Source organism: Sinohyriopsis cumingii, unplaced genomic scaffold (assembly GCF_028554795.1).
Source record: "Sinohyriopsis cumingii isolate HCF-2022 unplaced genomic scaffold, ASM2855479v2 utg000198l, whole genome shotgun sequence".
Classification (NCBI taxonomy): domain Eukaryota; kingdom Metazoa; phylum Mollusca; class Bivalvia; order Unionida; family Unionidae; genus Sinohyriopsis; species Sinohyriopsis cumingii.
Window position 1 is genome coordinate 776,019 of NW_028315875.1, and position 25,951 is coordinate 801,969.

At 35.0% G+C, this 25,951-nt stretch overlaps 1 protein-coding gene across 8 annotated transcripts in view; it reads left to right on the forward strand.

The window, feature by feature from the left end:
* LOC149774557 (uncharacterized) overlaps positions 1–25,951 on the forward strand; it is a 164,827-nt gene that overhangs the window by 81,348 nt on the left and 57,528 nt on the right. For 4 of the 8 annotated variants that reach the window (XM_089945067.1, XM_089945066.1, XM_089945070.1 and 1 more), the window contains 2 exons: positions 12,887–12,964; positions 17,980–18,048. In XM_089945067.1, coding sequence (XP_089801193.1) covers positions 12,887–12,964; positions 17,980–18,048 — 147 coding nt within the window. Of the gene's footprint in view, positions 1–12,886; positions 12,965–17,979; positions 18,049–25,009; positions 25,037–25,951 lie in introns of all 8 variants that reach the window. The other 4 variants (XM_089945071.1, XM_089945073.1, XM_089945069.1 and 1 more) reach the window with 3 other exon arrangements.

A 25,951-nucleotide genomic window follows, 5' to 3' on the forward strand; every position in this document is an offset into this window, starting at 1 on the left:
ATGGCATGAAGGTACTCGGATGTGCAACTTGTCCTAATGTTGGTAAAAATTGTGAGGTAAAGTTCTAGGGTACATTATCAAATGGTAAAAAGTTGATGGCACTTTTCAGACAGCATATTGCAATATTAACAGTTAAAAGTTTTGTGTGTTACGATCTTATGTTGTGTTTTGTCATATACAATATGGATGCATCAAAGCATGGTTTTCAGCCAAATCACCATGGTGGGTGGAACCATGCAGACATTAAAATAGCTTTTCCCTCTAATTTGCTGTTTGCTTTTTAGAGCTTGTCTGCATGTACTGATTTTTTTTCAGTCTCTTCACCAAGCTTTTAATAATACATTAAAATGGATATGCAGACAGCAGAACATTCTTTAATTTACAGTTACTTCTCAAGAACTCTGCACTTCCTATGAAACCAAAATGTCTCTGATGTCATAATAGCAATTTATCCATTGTCCTGTAAAGTGATTAGAGATTGGTCATTGTGAAAAAGATCCGTATACACTATTAATGGGGTAGGCCTTTGTGTACACTATATATGATCACCTGTTTTATTTAAATGTAGCCATCACACACAGGGATGAATGGTTATTTGATTTAAGCATTCTTGATTCATCTTGCAAAAGTTCAAAGGATAAAGTCACATTGGCACAAACATAGGAAATAGTTTCTGTACAGTTACTGAAATTGCAAAACTGTACATGATAGATTGATGTTATGGCAAGCTAGCTAGCTGTGAACATTGAGGTCAATGTTCAAGGTCAGTGACCCCAAGAAGGACCTAGCTTCTGCATTATATAGTAACTTGTTTTCTTCAAATTCTTCTTTCAACAAAATTCATGAATTGTTTGCTCTTGGGAAGAAATATACCTATTGCTTTTGGGTTCAATTGTCACCATCAAAGGCTGCTGTCCTCCAAAGAGGAAATTAATTTCTGCGAGATAATTAAGTTTAACTTTTCATATCAGTTGCTTTTAATTAGAAGAGAGTAATATATTATTCATGGGTAAAGAGGTTAAAGATCAAGGTATGGACTCCCACAAGAAGGAAGATATTTTCTACAAGATTACACATGCATATGCCTGTATAGAACACTATTAAACACAGGACACGTGTATAATAAACCATTATTTTGTGGGTATCACAATTTTATCTACAGAAAAGTTAAGATATAAAGAATTTGGCAGTATAAAGAATAGTGAATAACATATTTTGATATGTGTAAGGCATACACTGATGTTTACCCAGTGTATGGTGAAAAACTTAGTTATGTTACATATTGCTACCATAATAGCCTGTATTTCATTATTTGACTTCATTTCATCATGAAACAATATTCTACCAGCTTGTAATATATCATTTGTTACATGATGCTTGATTGGTTAAGAATAACAGTGCCTGACTGTTTCTCGGCTGTTTTCAGTTAATGATTAATCCTTGTATGCAGATGTGAGGGTTTCTCACAGCATAGGTGTTTCTTACATGTGTCAGTCGTTTGATTATTTATGTGCATCAAAATTAAACATGAGATGTTATGTGAAAGTTCAGATTTAGTATTTATGTTTATTTTGACTAGCATAAAACATCTGAAATATATCCCAGTGTCCAAGCTTGACTTTATTGGACAAAGCTTTGTAATTAACTTATTTAGACTGGCATGACACAGCTGACAGATTTGTCAATGTCCAAGCATGACTTTACTGGACAGTGCATTGTAATTAACTTATTTAGACTAGCATGACATTGCTGTAATATACCTCAGTGTCCAAGCATGACTTTACTGGACAGTGCATTTGCATTGTAATTAACCGTTAGAGTACATAGTAGATAAGCAAGTTAACATTTCTTGTGTGTATTTCCATTTGGGCTATAGAACAAAAAAACTAAACAACAGTATGAAATTAAATGAGTTTTTTTTTATAAAAAAAATCAAAGTACAGTACCATTGAGTAGAATTGATTTCTTAAACAAAACTAGTAAAGAATGTAGTTGCATTGCGACAAATTTAATATTTCAAAAGAAGCGAAGAGGATGTGTGTAAGCAGCCTTAGTGCCAAGATACTCATCAGATCAACCTGGCAATAAGAAATATCTTTTTTGGTTCTTAGATAAAATGTGCACCTAATAAAAATGAGAAAAATGGATATAAGAAATTCTTTTTATGGTACCAAAATACATAAACTTAATTTTATTTGATATTTGACAGTTTGTCAGTTCTTTTGATTAAACTGATTGTAATGGGGGACTTTGATTATGCTAGTGGTAATTTGTGTTCGACATTTTCATTTTCGTATGCTTAGAGATGAAGTAAAATAAAATTTAGCATGGGAGACATTCATTTTCATAGGATGGAGATAAAATAAAATTTAGCATGGGAGACTTTCATTTTCATAGGATGGAGATGAAATAAAATAAAATTTAGCATGGGAGACTTTCATTTTCATAGGATGGAGATGAAATAAAATAAAATTTAGCATGGGAGACTTTCATTTTCATAGGATGGAGATGAAATAAAATAAAATTTAGCACGGGAGACTTTCATTTTCATAGGATGGAGATGAAATAAAATAAAATTTAGGATGGGAGACTTTCATTTTCATAGGATGGAGATGAAATAAAATAAAATTTAGCATGGGAGACTTTCATTTTCATAGGATGGAGATAAAATAAAATAAAATTTAGCATGGGAGACTTTCATTTTCATAGGATGGAGATGAAATAAAATAAAATTTAGCATGGGAGACTTCCATTTTCATAGGATGGAGATGAAATAAAATAAAATTTAGCATGGGAGACTTTCATTTTCATAGGATGGAGATGAAATAAAATAAAATTTAGCACGGGAGACTTTCATTTTCATAGGATGGAGATGAAATAAATTAAAATTTAGGATGGGAGACTGTCATTTTTCATAGGCATGGAGATGAAATAAAATCAAATTTAACATGGGAGACTTTCATTTTATTAGTTCTGTAAGCATGGCATATTGCAGCTGTCATATAGCATTAAATTTTATAAGCAACAATGTTTTAAAAAACGTTTTCTGTAACCCACTTATAATCCAGTCCTATTTGCTGCATGTAACTTTTCTTTTTTTACATTCTTCTTCAAATATTGATTTTGGTTTCAAATGATAAAATTTGAGAGACAATCGGTTGCTTCAGTATTTGACAGATTTTTGTCCAGTGTGTAGTTTTTGCATTCGTGTTAAGTACTGTATCTCAGAATCTCTTCATTTGTTGTAATTGTGTTTTTATGTATTTACCCAGCTCCATTTATCTGTCTGTGAATATATTACATGAGTCATATACCCAATTATCTGTCTGTAGTAAATGAGTCATCTACCCAGTTCCATTTGTGAATATAGTAAATGAGTCATCTACCCAGTTCCATTTATCTGTCTGTGAGTACAGTACACAAGTCATCTACCAAGTTCCATGTATCTGTTTGCAAATGTAATATATCTGAGTAATCTACCTGGTTCCTTTTACCTGTTTGTGAAAAAAATGCATCTGAGTCATCTACCCAGTTCCTTGTATCTGTTTAAGAAAATGATGCATCTGAGTCATCTACCCTGTTCCTTTTATCTGTTTGTGAATATAATACATTTGAGTCATCTACCCAGTTCCTTTTATCTGTTTGTTAATATAATACATCTGAGTCATCTGCCCAGTTCCTTTTATCTGTTGGTGAACATGGTAATCTGAGTCATCTACCCAGTTCCTTGTATCTGTTTGTTAATATAATATGTCTGAGTCATCGACCCAGTTCCTTGTATCTGTTTGTAAAAATAATACATTTGAGTCATCTACCCAGTTCCTTGTATCTGTTTATGAAAATAATACATCTGAGTCATCTACCCAGTTCCTTGTATCTGTTTGTGAAAATAATACATTAGTCATCTACCCAGTTCCTTTTATCTGTGAAAATAATAGTCATCTAATCAGCTTTAAGTTCTGTTCACAAACTTTGGTTTTATACTGTTTGTATTATTTACTGTTTTTAGGCTTGGTTCAAATAATTTGTTTTCTGCTCTCAATTTTACCTGAGGCAAATGGGTCATTTTGACCTATGTCATTGGCAAATTTTGTCATGCATGTAAACACATTGTAATTTTAATGTTGTTGTTTTGTTGTAAAAACTCATGTAACAACATTCTTGCACATAAATTACAGTAATGAGGTAAGACAGACTTTGGTGGGATTAATGGATAGTCAATCTCATTCAGTCAGGATGTATTTTACTCTTAATTTTACCCAAGGCAAGTAAGTCACAATGACCTGTTTCATTAGCAAATTATGTCATTCCATGTAAACACACTGTAATTTAATGTTGTTGTTACACTTTGAAAACTCGAGTGACAACTTTCTTACATAAAAGTTAAAATGGTAATGCAATTTTAGGTGTGATTCATGGATAGACAGTCAAAACACCCATTTGCTTGCTTCAAATCTTAAAAGTTAAAATGGTAAAGCAATGTTAGGTGTGATTCATGGATAGACAGTCAAAAGACCCATTTGCCTGTTTCAAATGCCTAAAAGTTAAAATGGTAAGGCAATTTTAGGTGTTATTCATGGATAGACAGTCAAAACATCCACTTGCTTGCTTCAAATGCCTAAAAGTTAAAATGTTAAGGCAGTTTTAGGTGTGATTCATGGATAGATAGTCAAAACACCCATTTGTATATTGGTTAGGCAATTTTAGGTGTGAATCATGGATAGACAGTCAAAACACCAATTTTCTTAATATTAAGGCAATTTTAGGAGTGATTCATGGATAGACAGTCAAAACACCCATTTGCTTGCTTCAAATGCGTAAAAGTTAAATGGCTAGTGCAATTTTAGGAGTGATTCATGGATAGACAGTCAAAACACCCATTTGCTTGCTTCAAATGCCTGAAAGTTAAATGGTTAATGCAATTTTAGGTGTGATTCATGGATAGACAGTCAAAACACCCATTTGCTTGCTTCAAATGCCTAAAAGTTAAATGGTTAATGCAATTTTAGGTGTGATTCATGGATAGACAGTCAAAACACCCATTTTCCTGCTTCAAATGCCTAAAAGTTAAAATGGTAAGGCAATTTTAGGAGTGATTCATGGATAGACAGTCAAAACACCCATTTGCCTGCTTCAAATGCCTAAAAGTTAAAATGGTAAGGCAATTTTTGGAGTGATTCATGGATAGACAGTCAAAACACTCATTTGCTTGCTTCAGATGCCTAAAAGTTAAAATGGTAAGGCAATTTTAGGAGTGATTCATGGATAGACAGTCAAAACACACATTTTCTTATTGTTAATTCAATTTTAGGAGTGATTCATGGATAGACAGTCAAAACACCCATTTGCTTGCTTCAAATGCCTAAAAGTTAAATGGTTAATGCAATTTTAGGTGTGATTCATGGATAGACAGTCAAAACACCCATTTGCCTGCTTCAAATGCCTAAAAGTTAAAATGGTAAGGCAATTTTAGGAGTGATTCATGGATAGACAGTCAAAACACCCATTTGCTTGCTTCAAATGCGTAAAAGTTAAATGGTTAATGCAATTTTAGGAGTGATTCATGGATAGACAGTCAAAACACCCATTTGCTTGCTTCAAATGCCTAAAAGTTAAATGGTTAATGCAATTTTAGGTGTGATTCATGGATAGACAGTCAAAACACCCATTTGCTTGCTTCAAATGCCTGAAAGTTAAATGGTTAATGCAATTTTAGGAGTGATTCATGGATAGACAGTCAAAACACCCATTTTCGTATTGTAAATTCAATTTTAGGAGTGATTCATGGATAGACAGTCAAAACACCCATTTGCTTGCTTCAAATGCCTAAAAGTTAAATGGTTAATGCAATTTTAGGTGTGATTCATGGATAGACAGTCAAAACACCTATTTGCTTGCTTCAAATGCCTAAAAGTTAAATGGTTCATGCAATTTTAGGTGTGATTCATGGATAGACAGTCAAAACACCCATTTGCCTGCTTCAAATGCCTGAAAGTTAAAATGGTAAGGCAATTTTTGGAGTGATTCATGGATGGACAGTCAAAACACCCATTTGCCTGCTTCAAATGCCTAAAAGTTAAAATGGTAAGGCAATTTTAGGAGTGATTCATGGATAGACAGTCAAAACACTCATTTGCTTGCTTCAGATGCCTAAAAGTTAAAATGGTAAGGCAATTTTAGGTGTGATTCATGGATAGACAGTCAAAACACACATTTGCCTGCTTCAAATGCCTAAACGTTAAAATGGTAAGGCAGTTTTAGGAGTGATTCATGGATAGACAGTCAAAACACCCATTTGCCTGCTTCAAATGCCTAAAAGTTAAAATGGTAAGGCAATTTTAGGAGTGATTCATGGATAGACAGTCAAAACACCCATTTGCTTGCTTCAAATGCCTGAAAGTTAAAATGGTAAGGCAATTTTAGGAGTGATTCATGGATAGACAGCCAAAACACCCATTTGCTTGCTTCAAATGCCTAAAAGTTAAAATGGTAAGGCAATTTTAGGAGTGATTCATGGATAGAGAGTCAAAACACCCATTTGCTTATTGGTAAGGCAATTTTAGGAGTGATTCATGGATAGACAGTCAAAACACCCATTTGCTTATTGGTAAGGCAGTTTTAGGTGTGATTCATGGATAGACGGTCAAAACACCCATTTGCTTGCTTCAGATGCCTAAAAGTTAAAATGGTAAGGCAATTTTAGGTGTGATTCATGGATAGACAGTCAAAACACCCATTTGCTTATTGGTAAGGCAGTTTTAGGTGTGATTCATGGATAGACGGTCAAAACACCCATTTGCTTGCTTCAGATGCCTAAAAGTTAAAATGGTAAGGCAATTTTAGGTGTGATTCATGGATAGACGGTCAAAACACCCATTTGCTTGCTTCAAATGCCTGGGCAACTTAATAGGCTGACATTGTTCAGTAAATGCTTGTTAAGAAGACTAGTCTTACAGCAAGGCTCCTTAAATCATTAAGTGATTCATGGATAGACAGTCAAAACACCCATTTGCTTGCTTCAAATGCCTAAAAGTTAAAATGGTAAGGCAATTTTAGGAGTGATTCATGGATAGAGAGTCAAAACACCCATTTGCTTATTGGTAAGGCAATTTTAGGTGTGATTCATGGATAGACAGTCAAAACACCCATTTGCATATTGGTTAGGCAATTTTAGGTGTGATTCATGGATAGACAGTCAAAACACCCATTTGCTTATTGGTAAGGCAATTTTAGGTGTGATTCATGGATAGACGGTCAAAACACCCATTTGCTTGCTTCAAATGCCTGGGCAACTTAATAGGCTGACATTGTTCAGTAAATGCTTGTTAAGAAGACTAGTCTTACAGCAAGGCTCCTTAAATCATTCGTCCCTGGAGGTTTTTGTCATTTTTGCCTGAAATGCAAGTAGGAAAGACATTTTGGGTGCTATTTCTGAATACATCCTGATACATAAGACTTTCAGCAGATTTTCCATTAGCCTAATGCCTAGTTGTATTAGGAACATCATTTTCCATTGGTTATTTTGCTTGCACATGGGCAGAAGAGTAAAAGTTGGAGTTCTTTTTTGTCTGTGTTTTTTTGTTGTTGCTTAATTGACCCATCATTTTCATTTGGAGACCACTCTTTATTCCAAATGCCCACCGTATCATAGTCTTTGCAAAGGTTCACCTGTCTGTATGCAGTTCAGACCAGTCTTCCTTAGATCTGAGGCCAAAAGGTCTAAAATCAGCACACAAAATTGGATTCCGACCACAAGTGAATTTTGAGTGAGAAAAAAAATGGGTCCAAAAAATTAGGTGTTTCCCTCTGTATTTTGTAGTGCAACTAGAATGTCTAGATTATTTGGTATCATTGTAGAGCTATATCTGTCTGCTTTTTTGTAATACCACCCACTTTGGTGTATCTTAAATGACCTTGATGCTGCATAGCTCAGAAGTAGGGTACAGCCTCATCATGCCTACAGGCGGGATTGGGGCTGAATGAGTTAAACCAGGCATGATGTGAAATTTTTTTTATTCCATCCTTTGGGGCCCCGAGTGGCCAAGTGGTCTAAAGCGCTCTCCGTTACGGATCGCTGCCATCTCACCTATGTCAGCGTGGGTTCGAGTCTTGGATTCGGCCAATGATGGTATGTGAGAAAGCTTGCCAGTAGCTTCTCGTGGGTCGGCGGTTCTTTCCGGGGTTTTCCCGGGTTCTTCCTCCACCATTAATACTGCCCACCATGTATAGCCTATTGTGTGCTGAAAAATGGCGTTAAAGCCCACAACAACAACAACAACAACAACATTTCATCCTTTACTGAAAGCTGCTTGATACAAGCATTACTTTATTTCATAGTTTATTTCTTTTCTATTTGTTTTAAAAAGGTAGTTTAATTTTCCCTGCTATATCTACAATCCTTTGTGTTTTGTTATTTTCTTCTCCAATGTCTATTTCTTCATGAAAAGAAGACATCCTTAAAGCTGAAGATTGGTTTGGTTTGGTGTTTTACAGCACAGCAGCAAAGTCTATGCCATCTGTTTGTTAATACTGTCATTTAAACATCACCAAGTTTTGTCTTACATGCTACCTTATGGCATGCATATTATGTTATGCTGTTGTCCATATGTCCATATTTTAGCAGTATTTTTCTTCTATATATTAACTTGAGTTATCTACATCTACATTTACCAAACTTTGTGGCCAGCTAGTACTTGGTGGGAGTGGGTAACATAGAAACCTATCGATCTTGGGATCAAAATGTCAGAGATCAAGATTGCTATGAAAGAAGTAAGAAAAGTTGTTTCTGCACAATAAAATTAGTTCTGTATCAGAGACCTGGACAAAACTTTGAGGATTGCTTGCACTTAGGGTAAGGAAGACACCTGTCATGTTTGAGGTCAAATGGTCATGGTCACTAACTGAAAGTATAAAAATTGGTTCTGCACGAAAAATTCAGTCCTTGACCATTTACCTTGACGAAAGTTTGTAAATGACTTGTTCATTGCATAGAAAGGGAACTTGTTGGTTTTGTGTTAAGAAAAGGTCAATGACTAAAAGAGAACTGATTGTGCATGTTAACTTTGGTTTAGGGGTTTTAAACTTTACAGAAGTTTTTGGGAATGCTTGTATGTAAGGTATGGAAGAGGCTTGTTAATTTTGAAGTCAAAGGTCAAGGTAATTGTGATGCAATGAAAAATGGGTTTTTCATAACAGATTTTGTTCTGGAGTACATTGGGGCCCCAGGTTGACAAGTGGCCTAAGGTGCTCCCCCTTACAGATCACACAAATCTCACCCCAGTCTGTGCAACTTCAAGTTGTTTTAGTTCCACAAGGTCATTGGTTCCATCCTGTGGTCTTCCCTGGTTCTTCCTCCACCAGATATACTGTCCACCATTGCTATAATATCCTGTGCTAAGGAATGGCATTAGACTCCACAAAATTATATGCTGGAGTAAGTTCATTGACTAACATTTGTGGAAGGCTTGCATATGAGGAAAAAATGAACCTGTAGATTTTGTGGCCTGAAGGTCACATAAAATGGATATAGCAATTTGAATAAGAAATAATGCTTCATACACAGTAAGATTAGTAGAATAACACATACCTTGACAAAAGGTGTGGGTCTTTGGTCAATAATTACCTGAATGAACCATGTTCTACTAGTGCTTAAATAGAGATTATTAAGCATGGGGTAGGCATATCATGTACCATCCAATACTCTTGTATCCTATCATACTCCTCAGTGCCCTTTTTATTTGAATTTATGTCATTAAGAATATGGAATTTTAGAACTTTTATGGCCTGGTAGTATGAGAGACATAGTTAAATTGTATTTTTAGAGTTTATTAGTAAAGTTAGCATCACATTGTTATTCAAGAATGGAAATATCTGTTGCTTTAATGACTTTTATTACACAAAGCTTTTGTTGAATTTTCACATAACATATATTGTTTGGTTTTTTTAGTTATTTTTTTCTTACCATTTCTGTATCTTATGCTTAGAAAAAAAAATCTTCTAATTGCCACTGCAACTGTTTTGATTATATTAATTCTTTTGATTTCAGCCTGAAATGTGTAATGAGTTTGATTGATAAATGTCACTGATGTACATATACATGCATGGTTATCATTATTATTAGAGGGAAATAAATACTTTAAATAAATTTCAGATGGTAGTAAATGGACATGAACCAAATTTGGTTGGTGTCTTTGTACATGACCAAAATGAATCAAATAGTATTTTGGAATTAGTACTGTCTGTACCAGTTTCCATTGCAAACTACATAGACCCTGATCTGCCATTGCATAATGCACCAACAGGGCAGGGTCTGTGTTGTTTGTTCTCCTGATTAATCTTAACAGATTACAGAGACCCATATCTACTGGTGCATTATGCAATGGCAGCTCTGGGTCTGTGCAGTTTGCATTTGGAATTTGTGAGTATATACAGTATATATAGAGGAAACTTACTAGGTTCCTGACTTGATGAGTCAGGTGGGTGAGGACTTAAATGGTCAAGACTAGTATTTCTTGATGTTGGATACTTGCACTTGCTTCTTTTTCAGAAACTAGAGCTTTGCACACAAATATCTGCTAGCAGTTGCAGTGGCATACCGTATATTCCCCAATTGATACCCCCAGGGGTGTTACATTTTCAGGAGGGGGAAGCAATTATTAGAGCACAGAATTAATGAAAGATAAAGTTGTTCTTTTGATATGCTCTTTTAATGACCACCTGTACATCTGGGGCATTTATGCCACTAAATTCAGTCATTGTAAATATAATCAGTTAAATTGATCATTCAGTCAACACATTTTCCCACTGAGCAGCTGGTTGAAGTAGGACTGATAAATCTTTGAACTTGCCACACAGATATTGCATCATGTTGAACACTATATGTGTACCTTTGACTTAAGTAATTTATACATTGCTATACACATTGTAACAATGTGATCAGAAGGCAGACACCATGCCAGCAAGATATATAATGTAAATAACATGTTCGAAAATGGTGCAAATAAAAAAAAATAATATTAAAACAATATCAAAACCAATAGAAAGGTTACATGTAGCAGGTAAGCCATTGAAGTACATGGACATAGAGGAAAAACTGTTTAAATTGTTTACTGAAAGATGAGAGGCAGTTGTTGGAGTAATTGAAAAAACCCTGCATTGGCATAAAGAGGGTGGACATCAGTCTTTCAAAGCTTCCAACAGTTGGTTCACAAGATTTAAACAGCGCTACAATATTAGCTTTCTCAGAACCACTCAGATTTTTAAAAATTCTGTTGAGGTTACTGATGGGCTCATTGACAAATTCTTATGATATGCCATACAAATCCAGCGCCTTGGAGTGTACAGTGACTTGGAAATCGGCAACATGGATGAAACTCCCATGTATTTGAAAATGCCAGGAAAAACATAGAAAATATCAGCATGGATAAAACTCCCATGTATTTGGAAATGCCTGGAGAAACTGGAAATTGGCAACATGGATGAAACTCTTGTATATTTGGAAATGCCAGGAATAAGCACCTATGATATTAAAGGCCATTATGAAAATTTCAGTTTTGTCCACTCTTTGTGAAAAAAACAAGGCAACTGTTGGATGCATTTGCAGATGGTCCTAAGTTGGCCTTGTAGGTACACAAGCTTTGCCATTACCCAATGATGATATACCAATGATGATATACCAAGTGGGTTTCTTGTATATATGTATGGTGCAGGGCAAATATCATGGGCCAATGAGCAGAGCTTTTTGTTCTTGCGGAAGAAATTGTGGGGCAAAATAATCAGCACTGGAGATTGCTAGTATGGAACACATTTCATGACCTTTACACCTCAGGAGTGAAAGATATTTCGTAAAACTTTTTAACACCATGTGCATGAAACTTTTCAACACAGATTTGTGTAATTCCAAGAGGTTGTACATTTAATCTAATAACAACGTCAGGTAATTAGACCAACATTAGCATGTTAAGAGTTTAGTAACATAACAACATTGCCACTCTTCGTAAATTATTAAGTTATTAAATTAAAAATGCTGAATTTATTATGTTGATCTTCTTGTTATTATATCATTTTTAAACTTAGAAAATTTTGCTGAAATACAAAATACATAATCAGATTTGACTTGTTTACTATTTTCAACTTGTTGCATTGTTTAAAATAGGAAATGAGTCTTTTAAAATATTACTACAGCATGGTAATACAAGTAAAAATCAAATTGTATAGCATGCACACATTGGGGTGTGTGTGCTGCCTTGTTAAGAAAAAACTTGGACAACCTTCATGTTATATTCACTAATTTAAGGTAATCATATTTTGCACACCATGGATTGATAATTAAACAAGTTTCTAAAGTTTATTAAGTCTTTATGTTAAAGTTTTTTTAAAAATTGTTTCATTATTATTAACATATCTGGATTGTACATGAGCAGAAGAATAAATTGACAGTGACAAAGTACCACTGTGTAATGTTTCTCTGTGTAATGTTTCTCTGTGTAATGTTTCTGAAAGGCATCAATAATGCAATGCAGTTGTACTGTGTGAATGTTACGAAAAGTTACATGAAAATGGGATTATGCTAAAAATATCATTATGGACTACTTTATTCCTGTTTTGCAATTATGGATAACATAATGGTGATGTTCGTTGTAAGTTTTAAATCTTCAGTTCTTAAAAAAGGGAGGAGGGTCGTTAATTAGAGTGGGTCATTAATTAGGGAATATACGGTATTTTATAATTCATCTTCTGAAATTCTTTTTTTAGAAAACTTCAGTAAAGTTTTATATAATTAGCGTTAGGATTTGACATGTTTCCCATTCCCCTCCCATCTCTATTTTGGGGAAATTTAGTTACCCTATTAGTTGGTGATTTGTGTCATCTTTATTGGCTCTTATAGCCCGGGGACGAGGAAGTGTATTACGATGCTCCAGACTATCTGCCTACCAGGACGAGGCCTAATCCCTTGATCAAACAGGTACATAAGTATCAAGAGGTGGAGGACATAACAGGCCAATTTTCTTATAATTAAGGGACTTTACAATAAATTAATTTTTCTTTTCATATAGGGATAGATTGGGCAAGAGTTTTTTGGCTTAAAGAAATCAGAGACTAAGATTATTCAAATGGATGGTAATTTAATCACCATGTGTGAAAGATTGGGAAAAGCAGAAGTTCCATGGCGAAGATGTGCATGGGGCTGTGGAGTTCTGTAGAAGAAGAGTTATCTCCCCTTTACCTCATTAATTGGAATGTACGAATATAGTATGTACATGCAGCTGTACATATAATTGCACTGCTTGCTAGGCATGTAACAGTTGAATTATCTTTTCTTTGAGCTGCTAACCCTAGATTGCCAGGTATGTTTGGTAGCAAATCTTAATTGTCCTTTCTTTCTATATTTTGGATCCTACCTGTAGCTACTATTTACAATATATCTATCCATTTTATATGCATGCCTCCATTATTGGTTTCCAAAAAAAGAATGCATGTTTCAAATAGTCATCTAATTTGTTAGTTTTCTGTTCTTTGTATATAGTTTCTTATTTACTTTTTCCTTTCCTTTCCATAAAAAGTATTCATCCAGAAACTTTCACAGGGCAGGAGAGTTATAGGACAGACATTCTTGAATCTCATTGTAACTTTTGTTGAATACATCTCAGCTGAAATCTTTTGTGCCATGCAATATTTAATGCACTTACTGGCCTGATGCAATTTAGAAATTATGATGTTTTCCATTGTCAGGAAGTGCTGATGAAACTTGTAGCTTTTGAACAGAATTCTTTGAGATAAAATAAATAATAAATGTAGTTGTGCAAAAGCTAAACATTTTCCTTCCATGCACAATAATCTAAACATGGTATTTATGTTTCAAGAGTGAAAAAATAGAAGATATTTTCATTTCTACTTCAATGCTAGATATATTTAATTGTGTGGGTATAATAGTTCTGTTTGTATCGCATGATGAAATACTGTACAGTATTTGCTGGAAAAGAACATTTTATTATATACAAAGCTTGCTCCTAAGTCCAGGCTTGGATGATAAAGTTTACTCTTAAGTATACACACCCTGATTTATAAATCCACCTCAGTTTTATACACACTTTTGTATTTCACTTCAGTTTTATACATCCTGTTTTGTAAACTTACCTCAGCTTTAATCATTTTCATAAAACTCAGCAATTTAAGAAAATGGTGGGTGTAGAATGACCTAGCCTGTTGAAGTAAATTTATATTTTTGACATTTTTTAAACTATTTTACTGTCTTCAAGCACAAAGCATGTCCAACTGAAATGGTGCATCATACGGTGTAATTGGTTTTTAACATTGTTGGCACTCTTGTATAGGGGACATAACTTTGGCGACAAAACAAATGGTAGCATATAAATATCTCATTAAGGATAATTTCCATGCCTGAAAGGTAATGCTAATTTTTCATGCTGCAAGTATAACTTTTGTCGGCACACAAGTGATGAATGGCATGATGTGAAATCTTGTTTATTCACGTGAACATTTAAGGATATATTTTAACTGTAAAATGTAGGAATCAAAGAAGTTGCAAATGATTTACCTGTAATTTTCTATATTTCATACTTTATCAATTACAAGAATATTTTTGCTTCCTGCTTGGGGCAGCAGCTGTAATATATCAACAAGAAATGTGGTTTGGATGTAGTTTTATGTTTGGCACAGTGCTAAACATTATTACAAAAGTTGACTGCACAACTTTTAAAGAGAGTACAGACTAGCTTTTTTTGGGGAGGGGGATCTAGTCCATAATTGACTGCATGTATTTTAACTAAAGAGAATCATACTCACAGTTACTTCATAGAAATGAAGAAAAGTTCCAATGCAAGAGCTGCAACTCAGCCATATGTAAAATGAAGAGATATTGTTGAAACATTTTTACTTTGTTATAGCCATTATGTTAGCATGGTGTGACATGGTATTACGTTTTCAGCAGTGGTAAGCTAAGGCAGTATGAATTTAACATTATTGCCTAGATGTTTTTGCAAGTAAGATACAAGGATAATACATTAATGCATGGTTGCTAGTGAGTACTGGATTCAAGTGAACATTTGTTTTAAACATCATCCTTACATCCTCATTTCTCATTTTCTTAAGATTTCACTTGCTGCATATTCTTATCTACTTTTATTTTAATAACTTAAATCTTTGGAATGTTACTTTGCACTTTTTCTTGATATTATCTAATTTTGTTTTCTCTTTTGTTCCCTTTGGTGGTACTTTGTTGATCACTTTATTTCTATTTCATTTTCTTTCTTTACATTATGAAAGCTTTTTTTGTGGATTTACTAAAATGAATGTATTGTTCATTTGTCAACACTAGGCTTCTCTGTCATTTAGAAGTTTGTGATATGTGTGTTTGTGTATGTATATATATATATATATATATATATATATATATATATATATATATATATATATATATATATATATATAATTGATCATTTTTTTTTCAAATACAAGCTCATATTAGTCAGTTAATATCTTTGAATTTTCTTGAGGTCTTTGAAATTAGAATGCCATTTGTTATGCAATTTGTTTAATTGATGATCAGATCATCTTTTTTGTTATATATTTGTATGTTTTATTATTGTATTATTTGACTGAAGAAAATAGCTCCAAAAATATTAATCTTTTATTGCTTTGTTCTGAGGGAACTTTTCTCCTGTAGTGTGTTTAGGAGAGATGGCATAAAAGTCAAAGGAGGGGGCACTATACTCCATCTGAAGCAACACTGTATGAGGACAGTTCACAAAGGAGAGGGTACTATACTAAGAAACAACAACATAGGAGAACAGTTCTCATGGAGAAAGCAATAATAGATTCACTACCTCACATGACATAACATGATATATAATTTGAGAGCTTGGTAATAGTGCCCGCTGGAAAAGGTTTAGTCAAATATAACATTATGTGGTAAAGGGGAAATCCGTACCATCTTAAAATGGAATCATGTAGTCAACCATTTGGAATGCATGAACTTGTCATGTGATGTACTATATAATACATGTACAAATCTTCACTTTGCACTCACTACAGGGATGCCCTCTTGCTTGTAATTGAGTGGAAAAGACAATTGTTTTGGCCTTTATACTTTTTATTGAAATCAGTGAGTACTGAATTCTATATTTTATTATATTTAAACATGATGTTCCTAATCCCCCCTGCCCCCAATTTGTTCAAGTTAGGAACATGAGCCCATAGAATGAGTGTGCACGATTTTCCAATGTGCAGGCAGGATTTTAAGAATTAAACACTATTTTCCATAATTGAGGAAAGTTGAATATTTCTAATTAAATTGGTGAATACCACAACACAGTTCCTACAAACTGAAAAGCATATGCTTGATACATAAATTTTGCTTATGTTGATTGGCATCCTTGTTAGCACAGCACAAGAAATACATATGTAAATTAGTTGTTGTAAAGACCAGATCTGTGTTGAGCTTGTAAAAGTTAAAACAAAAATATCACTTTTCTGGTGTCAGTAGCTGAATTTGAGGCATTAGTAATTGGAAGATGTGTTAAAAATTTGAAAGTTGTTTAACTGTAATTTCTACACATGTACAATATTATTGTATGCTAATATTTGCAGCTGATGTCCCAGGCTTTGTATCTCACCTGCTAATCACATTATACACTGCTAAAGTTTGTAACTTGTATCCCAGGACTTGTATCTCACCTGCTAAACACATTATACAATGCTAAAGTTTGTAGCTTGTATCCCAGGACTCGTATCACACCTGCTAAATATGCTAGTTTGTAACTTATATCAGAGGATATATATCTCACCTGCAAAACAAAGTATACAGTGCTAAAGTTTGTAACTTGTATCCTTGAATTCATATCTCACCTGCAAAACACAGTATGCAATTCTAAAGTTTGTAATTTATATTCCAGGATTCATATCTCACTTGCAAAACACAGTATCTCACCTGCAAAACACATTATACAGTGCTAAAGTTTGTACCTTGTATCCCATGACTCGTATCACACCTGCTAAATATGCTAGTTTGTAACTTATATCAGAGGATTCATATCTCACCTGCAAAGCACATTATACAATGCTAAAGTTAGTACCTTATATCCTTGAATTCATATCTCACCTGCAAAACACAGTATGCAATTCTAAATTTTGTAATTTATATTCCAGGCTTCATCTCTAAATTGCAAAACACAGTATCTCACCTGAAAAACACATTATACAGTGCTAAAGTTTGTAATTGATATTCCAGGATTCATGTTTCACCTGTAAAACACAGTATACAGAACTAAAGTTTGTAACTGATTTCCTAGGATTTATGTCTCGCCTGCTAATTACAGATTACAGGCTTATTGCTGCATACCTGGGAATACTTGTGTCCTATTCATCATATCATAATATTAACTGCCATGTGAATTAAAAGTCCTTTGTAGAGAATGTGCATCAGTTGTTGCATGGATCCAGTTTCCACATGATTTTTTGCCTGGTATTGTGCAGAATATTTGTAAGCTACAGATAAACAAAATTTTCATAAATTTAGTGTTTCATTTTACTCTGATCATTAGGAAAACATTGCATAGAATAAAGAATAATTAATCACTGTGAGGTAATCCGTTTCTTGCCACAGCTGGTGCACACCCTCAAACATTTCAGTGTAATGTCTTGTTCATTCCTGATGAACAAGAAATGAATAAAAGAAAATATATAATCTTTGCAGAGGCTTTTATTTAAAGCATTCAAACACAACATAAAAAGTGAATGGCAATAGGAGGAAAATTTCTGTGTTGTATATGAGATAATATAAGAGATATTTGCAGCCAAATTGAATCTGTTTATGAAATATGTACATATCAGTAATATGAAAGCATTTAATGATGGCTAATTACAGATTGTCATGTGATTATGAGCTGCTTATCATCGGATTGTAACATTTTCCAGTATTGCTTAAAATTTTACCCCCACTATTCTTTTGGTTTATTTCAGAATGATAAGACGGTCTCAGTAAAATCTGGTGAAAATAACAAGGATGCTGCTATTGTTCAGCTAGTTCAGGTAGGTCCTTTCTGGTGGTCCACCTAGTTTTGTTTGGTCTTCCCTCTGCAATCATATCAGTAAATGTTGTACCATGATATATTTTAGTGCCGTTTGTGACTTGCATGTGAACTTCAAGACTTAGGTGTAACCTTTCTGGTAGTGGTATTGGCAGAAATTGTCAGAGATGCCAACATTATTAAGGTCATGTGCAAGTTAATATTGAAAATTATTTACCTTGTTGGCGGTATTCAAATGCATCATTGGCTGTATTAAACTGTGACTTTGTTTGAATACTGTCCATCTCAAGTTTGTATTCTTATATCAGGCCTCAAAATTTAAATTCCTCCGAAAATTTTGTTTCAAATTGGAAAATAGATTTTGGATTTTCTTAACTGTTTTAAATTTTTATATAGCATAAGCATCGGAAGTAGATGGTAAAATATGTTTGCAAGATTTCAAGGTTATAATATGTCACCTCAAAAATAATTTGTTTTTCCATTTGAGGATAAAATCATCTTTTGGTTCAGCTGGGATTATTTAAAAATTGTCGTCATTTATTTTTTCAATCTTTCTTAGCATGTGCTTGACATGAGGAAACTCTTTATAAGTTGATGATGTAGAGTTGAAATTATGTACATTGATGGTATTATACATGTACTTTTGATAGAATGTGATTTTTTTTTTTTTATAATTATCATTTTCAAGGATAAATATTTGCAAATACATGGAAAGTCTAATTCTTCACAGGTTAGCAAGAGATAGCTACCTCCCTTTCTATTAAATGCCTTGCAAGAATATTTTCTATGCATCATTATGTTATGGTGATTGCTGACTTGTTATTGTTTGCATACTTTTTAATTTATTAATTTATTTTATTGTTTTGCAATTTCTTTTGTAGAAAAATGGAAATTGTTATTTTAATTGAGTTAATACATTGCATGCTACTGTTATATTGTTTTCCTTTCCTGGGATGCCAATCCACTGTTGGAACTAAACATTCCCTACTCTGTTTTGTAACTGGATGAAAAGAAGATGATCCCAATCTGATTCTACTGTTATAGCCAACATGGTCATTTTCATTTTTCTTGGACTTCATCACGTAACACTTTTGCCACTTGCTCATAGAAATTTGCCATCATTGCCATTTTAAATGTTGTTTGGACAAACACATAGTTGTTTCGTTTTGATGAGTGTTTTCTCCCCAAGCCTTGTATTATTTGCGTCGTTTTGTGTATCTTTTGATATTTTTCAAGTGTTTGCTGCACTTTAGCAGGATGTACTTCTGTTAATTGTCCACATTCATAATAGCAGCAGTTCAGGTAAGTATTATTTACCCTTTGGTTCCTGGTTATCTTTTCTTTTTCTTCTCATTTAGAGAATATCTTAGTATCATTTATATTTTGGGGTCTCAATTTTCTTGGTTTTACAAAACAGACATACTTTAGTCCATGATTTTGTCTGTCAAAGTTTGCATAACTATACTGTCGACAAACAGCGGTTACTGTAATGGTTAAGACAATACTACCATCTGTATAACCACAAATCAAACACCTGACAAGATCAATTACTTTAAATGCAACATAAGGGGAAGCTGATACACCTGCAACACTAAACTAATTGGAAATATTGAAATACTTATGTATGATCTTTTCCTTAAAACACTGTCCATATTGTTGCACCAAAAATTATTTTCTGATGACCACTGAATTATGAATGTAAAATTCAATTTAGATCCTGTCAGATTTGGATAATGTCATCGTTCCACATGTGAACCAAACATGTGACCATCTGCCTCATGCATAATGCAGTTAGGAAGCAGTGTCAACATTTGATATGTTCAGCGCCTATCAAAGTTCAAAGATGCAAACTAAATTTAACAAGCAATAGAATCACTCCATTTAGCCTGCCACATGTACAACCCAACTCCAACCACCAGACTTTCATCAGTTAAGCTGATTCATACTGAATGGATAATTGGGGTCTCATATGGAAATGCATGAATGATGAGACTTAATTATATGTCGCTCTGAGAATGTTAGACTTGTTTCATTCTACAATTTCAGGATTATTTACCTAACAAACGTGTGGACCAGCAAACTTTATTGACATGATGTTTGGAGCTTAAGTACTTTGCAGCGATTAGCATATATACTTAGTATTTCATTGGATGATTACAAACTGTAATTCAAGCAATGGTATTTTACAGTGGGAATAAGCATGCATTGAGAAGACATGCTCTCGCAACAGTGAAGAATCAGTTTGAATATAAGTATTGAATCTTATTTTCATATACTAGCATAATTTATTATTCATTCTTTCATTTGCAGTAATACTAATCTTTGAATACTTAATGCCTTTATTTATTTCCCACTATCCTTATATCACAACATATCAATTTAAGGCTTGGTTAGAATTAGTAGCTAAATGATTTGTGTGTGTGTGTGTGTGATTTAGATTTTTAACATAGCTTTAAAACATTTTCAGCCATATCGCTACGATGTCTGCAGTATGACAGTGTATGGTGATGTCTAGCACTGGGGCATCATGCTGCAGACATGTAGCATCATGTCTCACCCAGTCACATTATCCTAACACCAGGCTGACCAGTCCTAATACATGTACTAACCTTTTAATGCTGAGCGGCAAGTGAGGCAGCTGCTAGTACCATTTTTTATAAGTCTTTAGTATGACTCGGCCGGGGTTCAAACCTGCGAACTTCTGCATCTGAGTTGGATGCTCCACTATGCCCCAGGAGTGGTCAGCAGCTAAATAATACTATAGCGATAGGTGTACATGGAAATAATATAAAAACATTTAATTCCCTTTTCTACAAGGGTTAAAATAAAGGAAACATGTAAAAGCTAATACTTTAATACCAGATTGCACAAGACTGCTCTGGTGGCCTAGTGGTTAGAGCGTCTGCCTCGGATGCGGGAGGTCGTGGGTTTGATCCCCGGCCGAGTCATACCAAAGACTTACAAAAATGGTACTAACAGCTGCCTCGCTTGGTGCTCAGCATTAAGAGGTTAGTGTTAGGACTGGTTGGCCTGGTGTCAGGATAATGTGATTGGGCGGGACATCATGCTACATGTCTGCGGCATGATGCCCTAGTGCTAGACATTACTATAAACTGCCACACTGCAGACATCAAAGCGATATGACTGAAAAATTGTTAAAGCTACGTTAAAAATCCAAATCACTCACTCGCTCACCCAGATTGCACAAATGATACTGATTTATGAAATAGCTTTGCTGATTTTTACAAATGAAACAAAATAAGATAATTGGGGCTGGAGGGTTTTTATCAAATATGGCAAAGTTTTCATTGGGTCTTTAAATCTGTGTTATTGATCAGCTAATGAAATCCACAAAAATCAGTTCCCCATAAAAATTAGAGATACTGCAGTTATATTTCACAGGGTGTGTGGGGTGAGTACTAACAAGAAAGACCAATGGAATATACTTAATACCTGCCTATTATGTACTGGTTTTGCCTGTGCAAATGGATGTCCAATATGTTGATTGTAGAGAGATCTAGTGGTACTAGGCAGAAAATCACCACACTTATAGAACAAGGAAGAAAAGCTTGTTACTCATCCTCACAGGATGACACCCTCCATTTACATGGGTCTGGATCCCTTCCTGGTTTAGGAAAATTAACTCTGCCTGTAGAGAAGAAACATAGAGTGATCTGCGTGGTTTGAAGATCACTACATAGCCAAGGATCCCAGACTCCTGGTGTGAAACCATCAATGCCAGTGAAGGATAGATCCTTGGCCCCTTGCAAGAGAGCAAAAATTCCTTGGAGTTGCATCTTCCCAGCAGGGAGGAGCAGCACCCTCCTGAGGTAGACTTTATGTCCGGGAGAAAAGAGCAGCAATTTTTGATAGATCTGATGTGTGCCTCTTTGCTGGCCATTCCTGGACCAGTGCTGGTCACTGGTTGCAGGGCACTGGTCATCAGACGCCAAGTTCAAGTTGTCAGTATGGGAACAGTGATTGGGTCGGTATTCCCCCATACCCATTACTATGTTACCATCCAATTGCAATGTGAATAAAATGTTTGGTATTGCTTGCCAGTCTGGAGAAGGTGATTAGATCAGCATCCCTTCCCTGTGTTCCCATTTAATCCTAAGGGATTTGGGGAACCCTAATATCAGGTAGTTAGTCTTCTTTCTTCCCCACCACCTTGCTGTCATGTATGTTCCTGCCTTTGTTTCCAGGTCCTGTTGGGGTGACAGGCTGGGAAAATGCTTAGTCACCTGCAGTGTATCACTCTGCTCCAATTCTGTCAGGACATTTGGGTTTGTGATGTTCCATAGAAGCTTAATGCACAATGCCCTTAGAGATGATCACGTGAAGGAACTATCCTACTGTTGGCCCATGTTGACTTATCAGGGGTCTTATCTCCATCCTCAACTGATCTCATCCTTTCTCAGGACTTCATGTATGTGAGAATAATTTTTCTCACCAATGAAAGGAGGGCTTGCATTGCACCAAAGACAGGAGAACTGAGATTCTGTCCCTCACAGTGTCTTATGGCCAACTTCCCTTTACCACCTAGGAACTCTGCTGTGGATCTAGTTCCCATAGAATATTTCACTTGCACTCTAGTTCCTGCTTGTAGCAAAATGGAAACTGCACAAGGACCCTATAGCAGCTTGAATTATTATGGGAGCCAATTTTTTTCATAACCACCCGAGTTGGTGGCTAGATCAGGATTGGTTTCTGGTTGGAATTCTGATTCAGAGCCATGAACTCCACTCCTATCCATATACAGATCCATCACATTCTGGATGGACTGCTCATCTGGAGTCAGAGTGAGTGTTTCTTAAGGGGCTTTGGTACTGGAAAGAAGTGATTTTCATATAAGCAACCTCAAAATGTATGCTTGTTCCTAGCTCTACAGGAGTGTTGTCAATCTCATAAGATGTCATTGTGTTCCAGCTGCCACAGAACACAGAGATGTACACACTTCAGTTTGCATGGAAACCTCTGATGGGCAGTCTGGGAGATCAGTTTTAGAGTCTGCCATATTCCAAGCAAAGGGGATATCCTAGCAGACAGAAACTTGGCACCAGGCCATGTGGTGCTTGTAAATTGGGGTCTGCACCTGACAGTAGGAGAGATTCTTTTTGAACTGTGCAGGAAACAATTAGTGGACTTGTTCACTATGAAGCTGAACAACAAGTTCCATTTCTGCATGATGTCAAAAGGCCAAGGAGTGGATGCTTTCAGCGTTCTGATCTTTCAAAATAATTTTGTAGGTTTTCCACTAAGTCAGCCTCTCTGCATCTTAGTTCATTCTAATAGCTCTACCTGTGGCCCCATCGGTCATGGTTCAATAATCTACTTGTAGATAATCTCCAAATATTACGAAAAATTACCTCCTTCACATTATTCCATGGATTTTCTACCTTCACACTGGGCTCATCAAGACCAGTTTTGGGCAAGGATGGCAGTTGCATCAGCCACATTAGAAGGCAAGCAACTTCTAAAGTTTATTGTTCAAGATGGAGAATCTTGTTTAACTGGTGCAGAAGGAAATGCATTGATACCATCTGTTGCTCTTCAAATGCAATTGCTAAGTTCCTTCTTTTTGCAGAAGGAGAATGTGCTGTTTTGACTATTTAGGGCTAAAAGGAAGCCCTTTCCATCACTCATATGTTCTCTAATGTTTCTGCCAAATAAGGTCAGGCCCTCATTGTTCTGATCTTGTCAGGTAGTTTTGAGCTTCAGAGACTGGTATTTTGCACATTAATGCATAGATGGAACTTTTCATGTGTTCTTTGGGAATTATCTATACCCCTTTATTAGTGTTTCAGACCTTACACTGAAGATGGTCTTTTTTGTCTCCTTAGTGTCATTGAAGACAAGGACTTAGCTACATATCTTATGAATGGAAAAGGCTTATTTACAGTTCAGTGGAAACTATAATTTGGTTTCTGATTTTGCCTACAAGGATTGCTGGCTTCGAACCAGGAGCTCCATTTTCTGTTGAGATTCCCAGTTTCAATCATAGCTGTGCTGACAATGATCAAGACATGATCCATTGCCCAGCTTGGACCTTAACATTTTATTTTATTTGGCTTCCTCAAAATGGGATAAGGAAAGGTTGAAATCATCTCATTCTACCTCTTAATGGTTCCTATTATTTTGGCAGCCACCATTGCCATGTGGATTGGCTCCACTAGCAAGAAAGCCTATCTTTCCTTCACTGAAATGGACCTTTATTTCATGAAAATTTAAACCCATAAGGTTAGTGCTATTTGCTGCATCTTGGGCCTACTTGATCACTTCTCTTTGGATGACAGTATGATGGCAGCCTTCTGGCATTTTCACACTACATCTTCATCCTTAGCCATTTATTGGCTTACAGTAGTGTAAACTTCTACCATGAGGGTAAGTGATGTGTTTTCTTAAAGCAATTTTTTGTGTTTGGTCCATCAGCCTCCCTTCTAACTGTTTACATCTGATATGCAGTAGTAGCAGGTAATGTATTACTGCTTTTAAAAGGTATTTTTTGATGGGTGAAACAAATTATAATTATGTTATACTTACCTGCCACTGTTGCAAATATTCTGTCCTCCCATCCTGCTCTGATGTCCTGCAGTTTCAGTCCAGGTCAAAAGATATGCTGGTTACAGCTAAGGAATCAGACTGAGATCATATTCTTTTCTCTTTTTGGTCTCCAGTTACTAATGGCAGGTGTGAATGTATTGCTTAGACTGGGTACCTGGTGTACTGGAAAAGGAAGGTAATATAATATTAGCAAGCAAGTATTCATAATTAAATTTAGTCATACCCCACCCCATTAAAACATGAATTTTCACCAGCTGCATAGTAGGTTTCATGCAGATTTATTTAGTCTCAGTTGACTCTTTAAATGCAATAACAGCTGACATTTTTCTTGTCTGTCTGCTTCAAATGTGTTGAATTTTTATTTGCTGATTGTAAAATTGAGTTGCTTGTTATTGAAGGATGCCTATTCGGACAAAAGTGAACAGGTATGTCTTTGGAGCTTGGGCATTTTTTTAAAAATACGAATAAGAGTGTGGTTGCAGTAATGGTGTAGTACAGTGCTGCCTTAGCCATGTATCATTGATTGAGTGAACCCTAATAAATGCTCATGTTGAAGAGTTGAAGTTTTATAAAAGATTAGAAGGAGGGAACATACCAGCAAAATTAAATAGCCTCAAATCTTTTATTTGCTAAAAGTTTAAATCAGAAAATAGTATGAGATCCTCAAAGAATGATTGGAAAACTTCAAAATTTAGTAGCCATGAATAATAACAGTTTCACAGTATTTTTGATTTTCCTATCCAAGTAAAACCTCACAGTTAATTCAAATGTGAAAATTTAGATAAGTTTGCTCTTGAATTTAATGCATGGGACTAAACAAATGTGGTTAATATATGGGAATACTCTTTGTTCAGGGGTAGTCACAGTGGGAGAATAGAATTAATGTAATTAAAAGGAGTAAATGTTAATTTGGTAAGTGTGTCCTATTTTTATGACAAAATATAGTTGTTAGTTACTGTGTGACTGCATGTGTAAAGTCTTGAATTGTAGTCTTTTTATGTATGCTTGCTAAAGTTTGAAGGAAAAAAATTACAAAAATTTTATGATGTGCATCAAAACTTAAAATTTGCTATCTGTAGGCATAGACATTGAGATGTAGGAGTGCTGTAATACTCAATTTTCTGTTTGTCTGTCTGTCTGTCTGTTCATTAACTTTTCTTGCAACCAACATAGCTTTGCAATCCTTGCATATAATGGGATGTCATTTGGTAGATGGGCTGTGTGTTACATGTAGATGTGTCATTTAAAGGTTTTATCATTTCAGGTGTAATTGCTCTTTTCCCATCAATCTTATATCACCACTGCTGTAATACATGTAGCAGATTCCTATATTCTACATT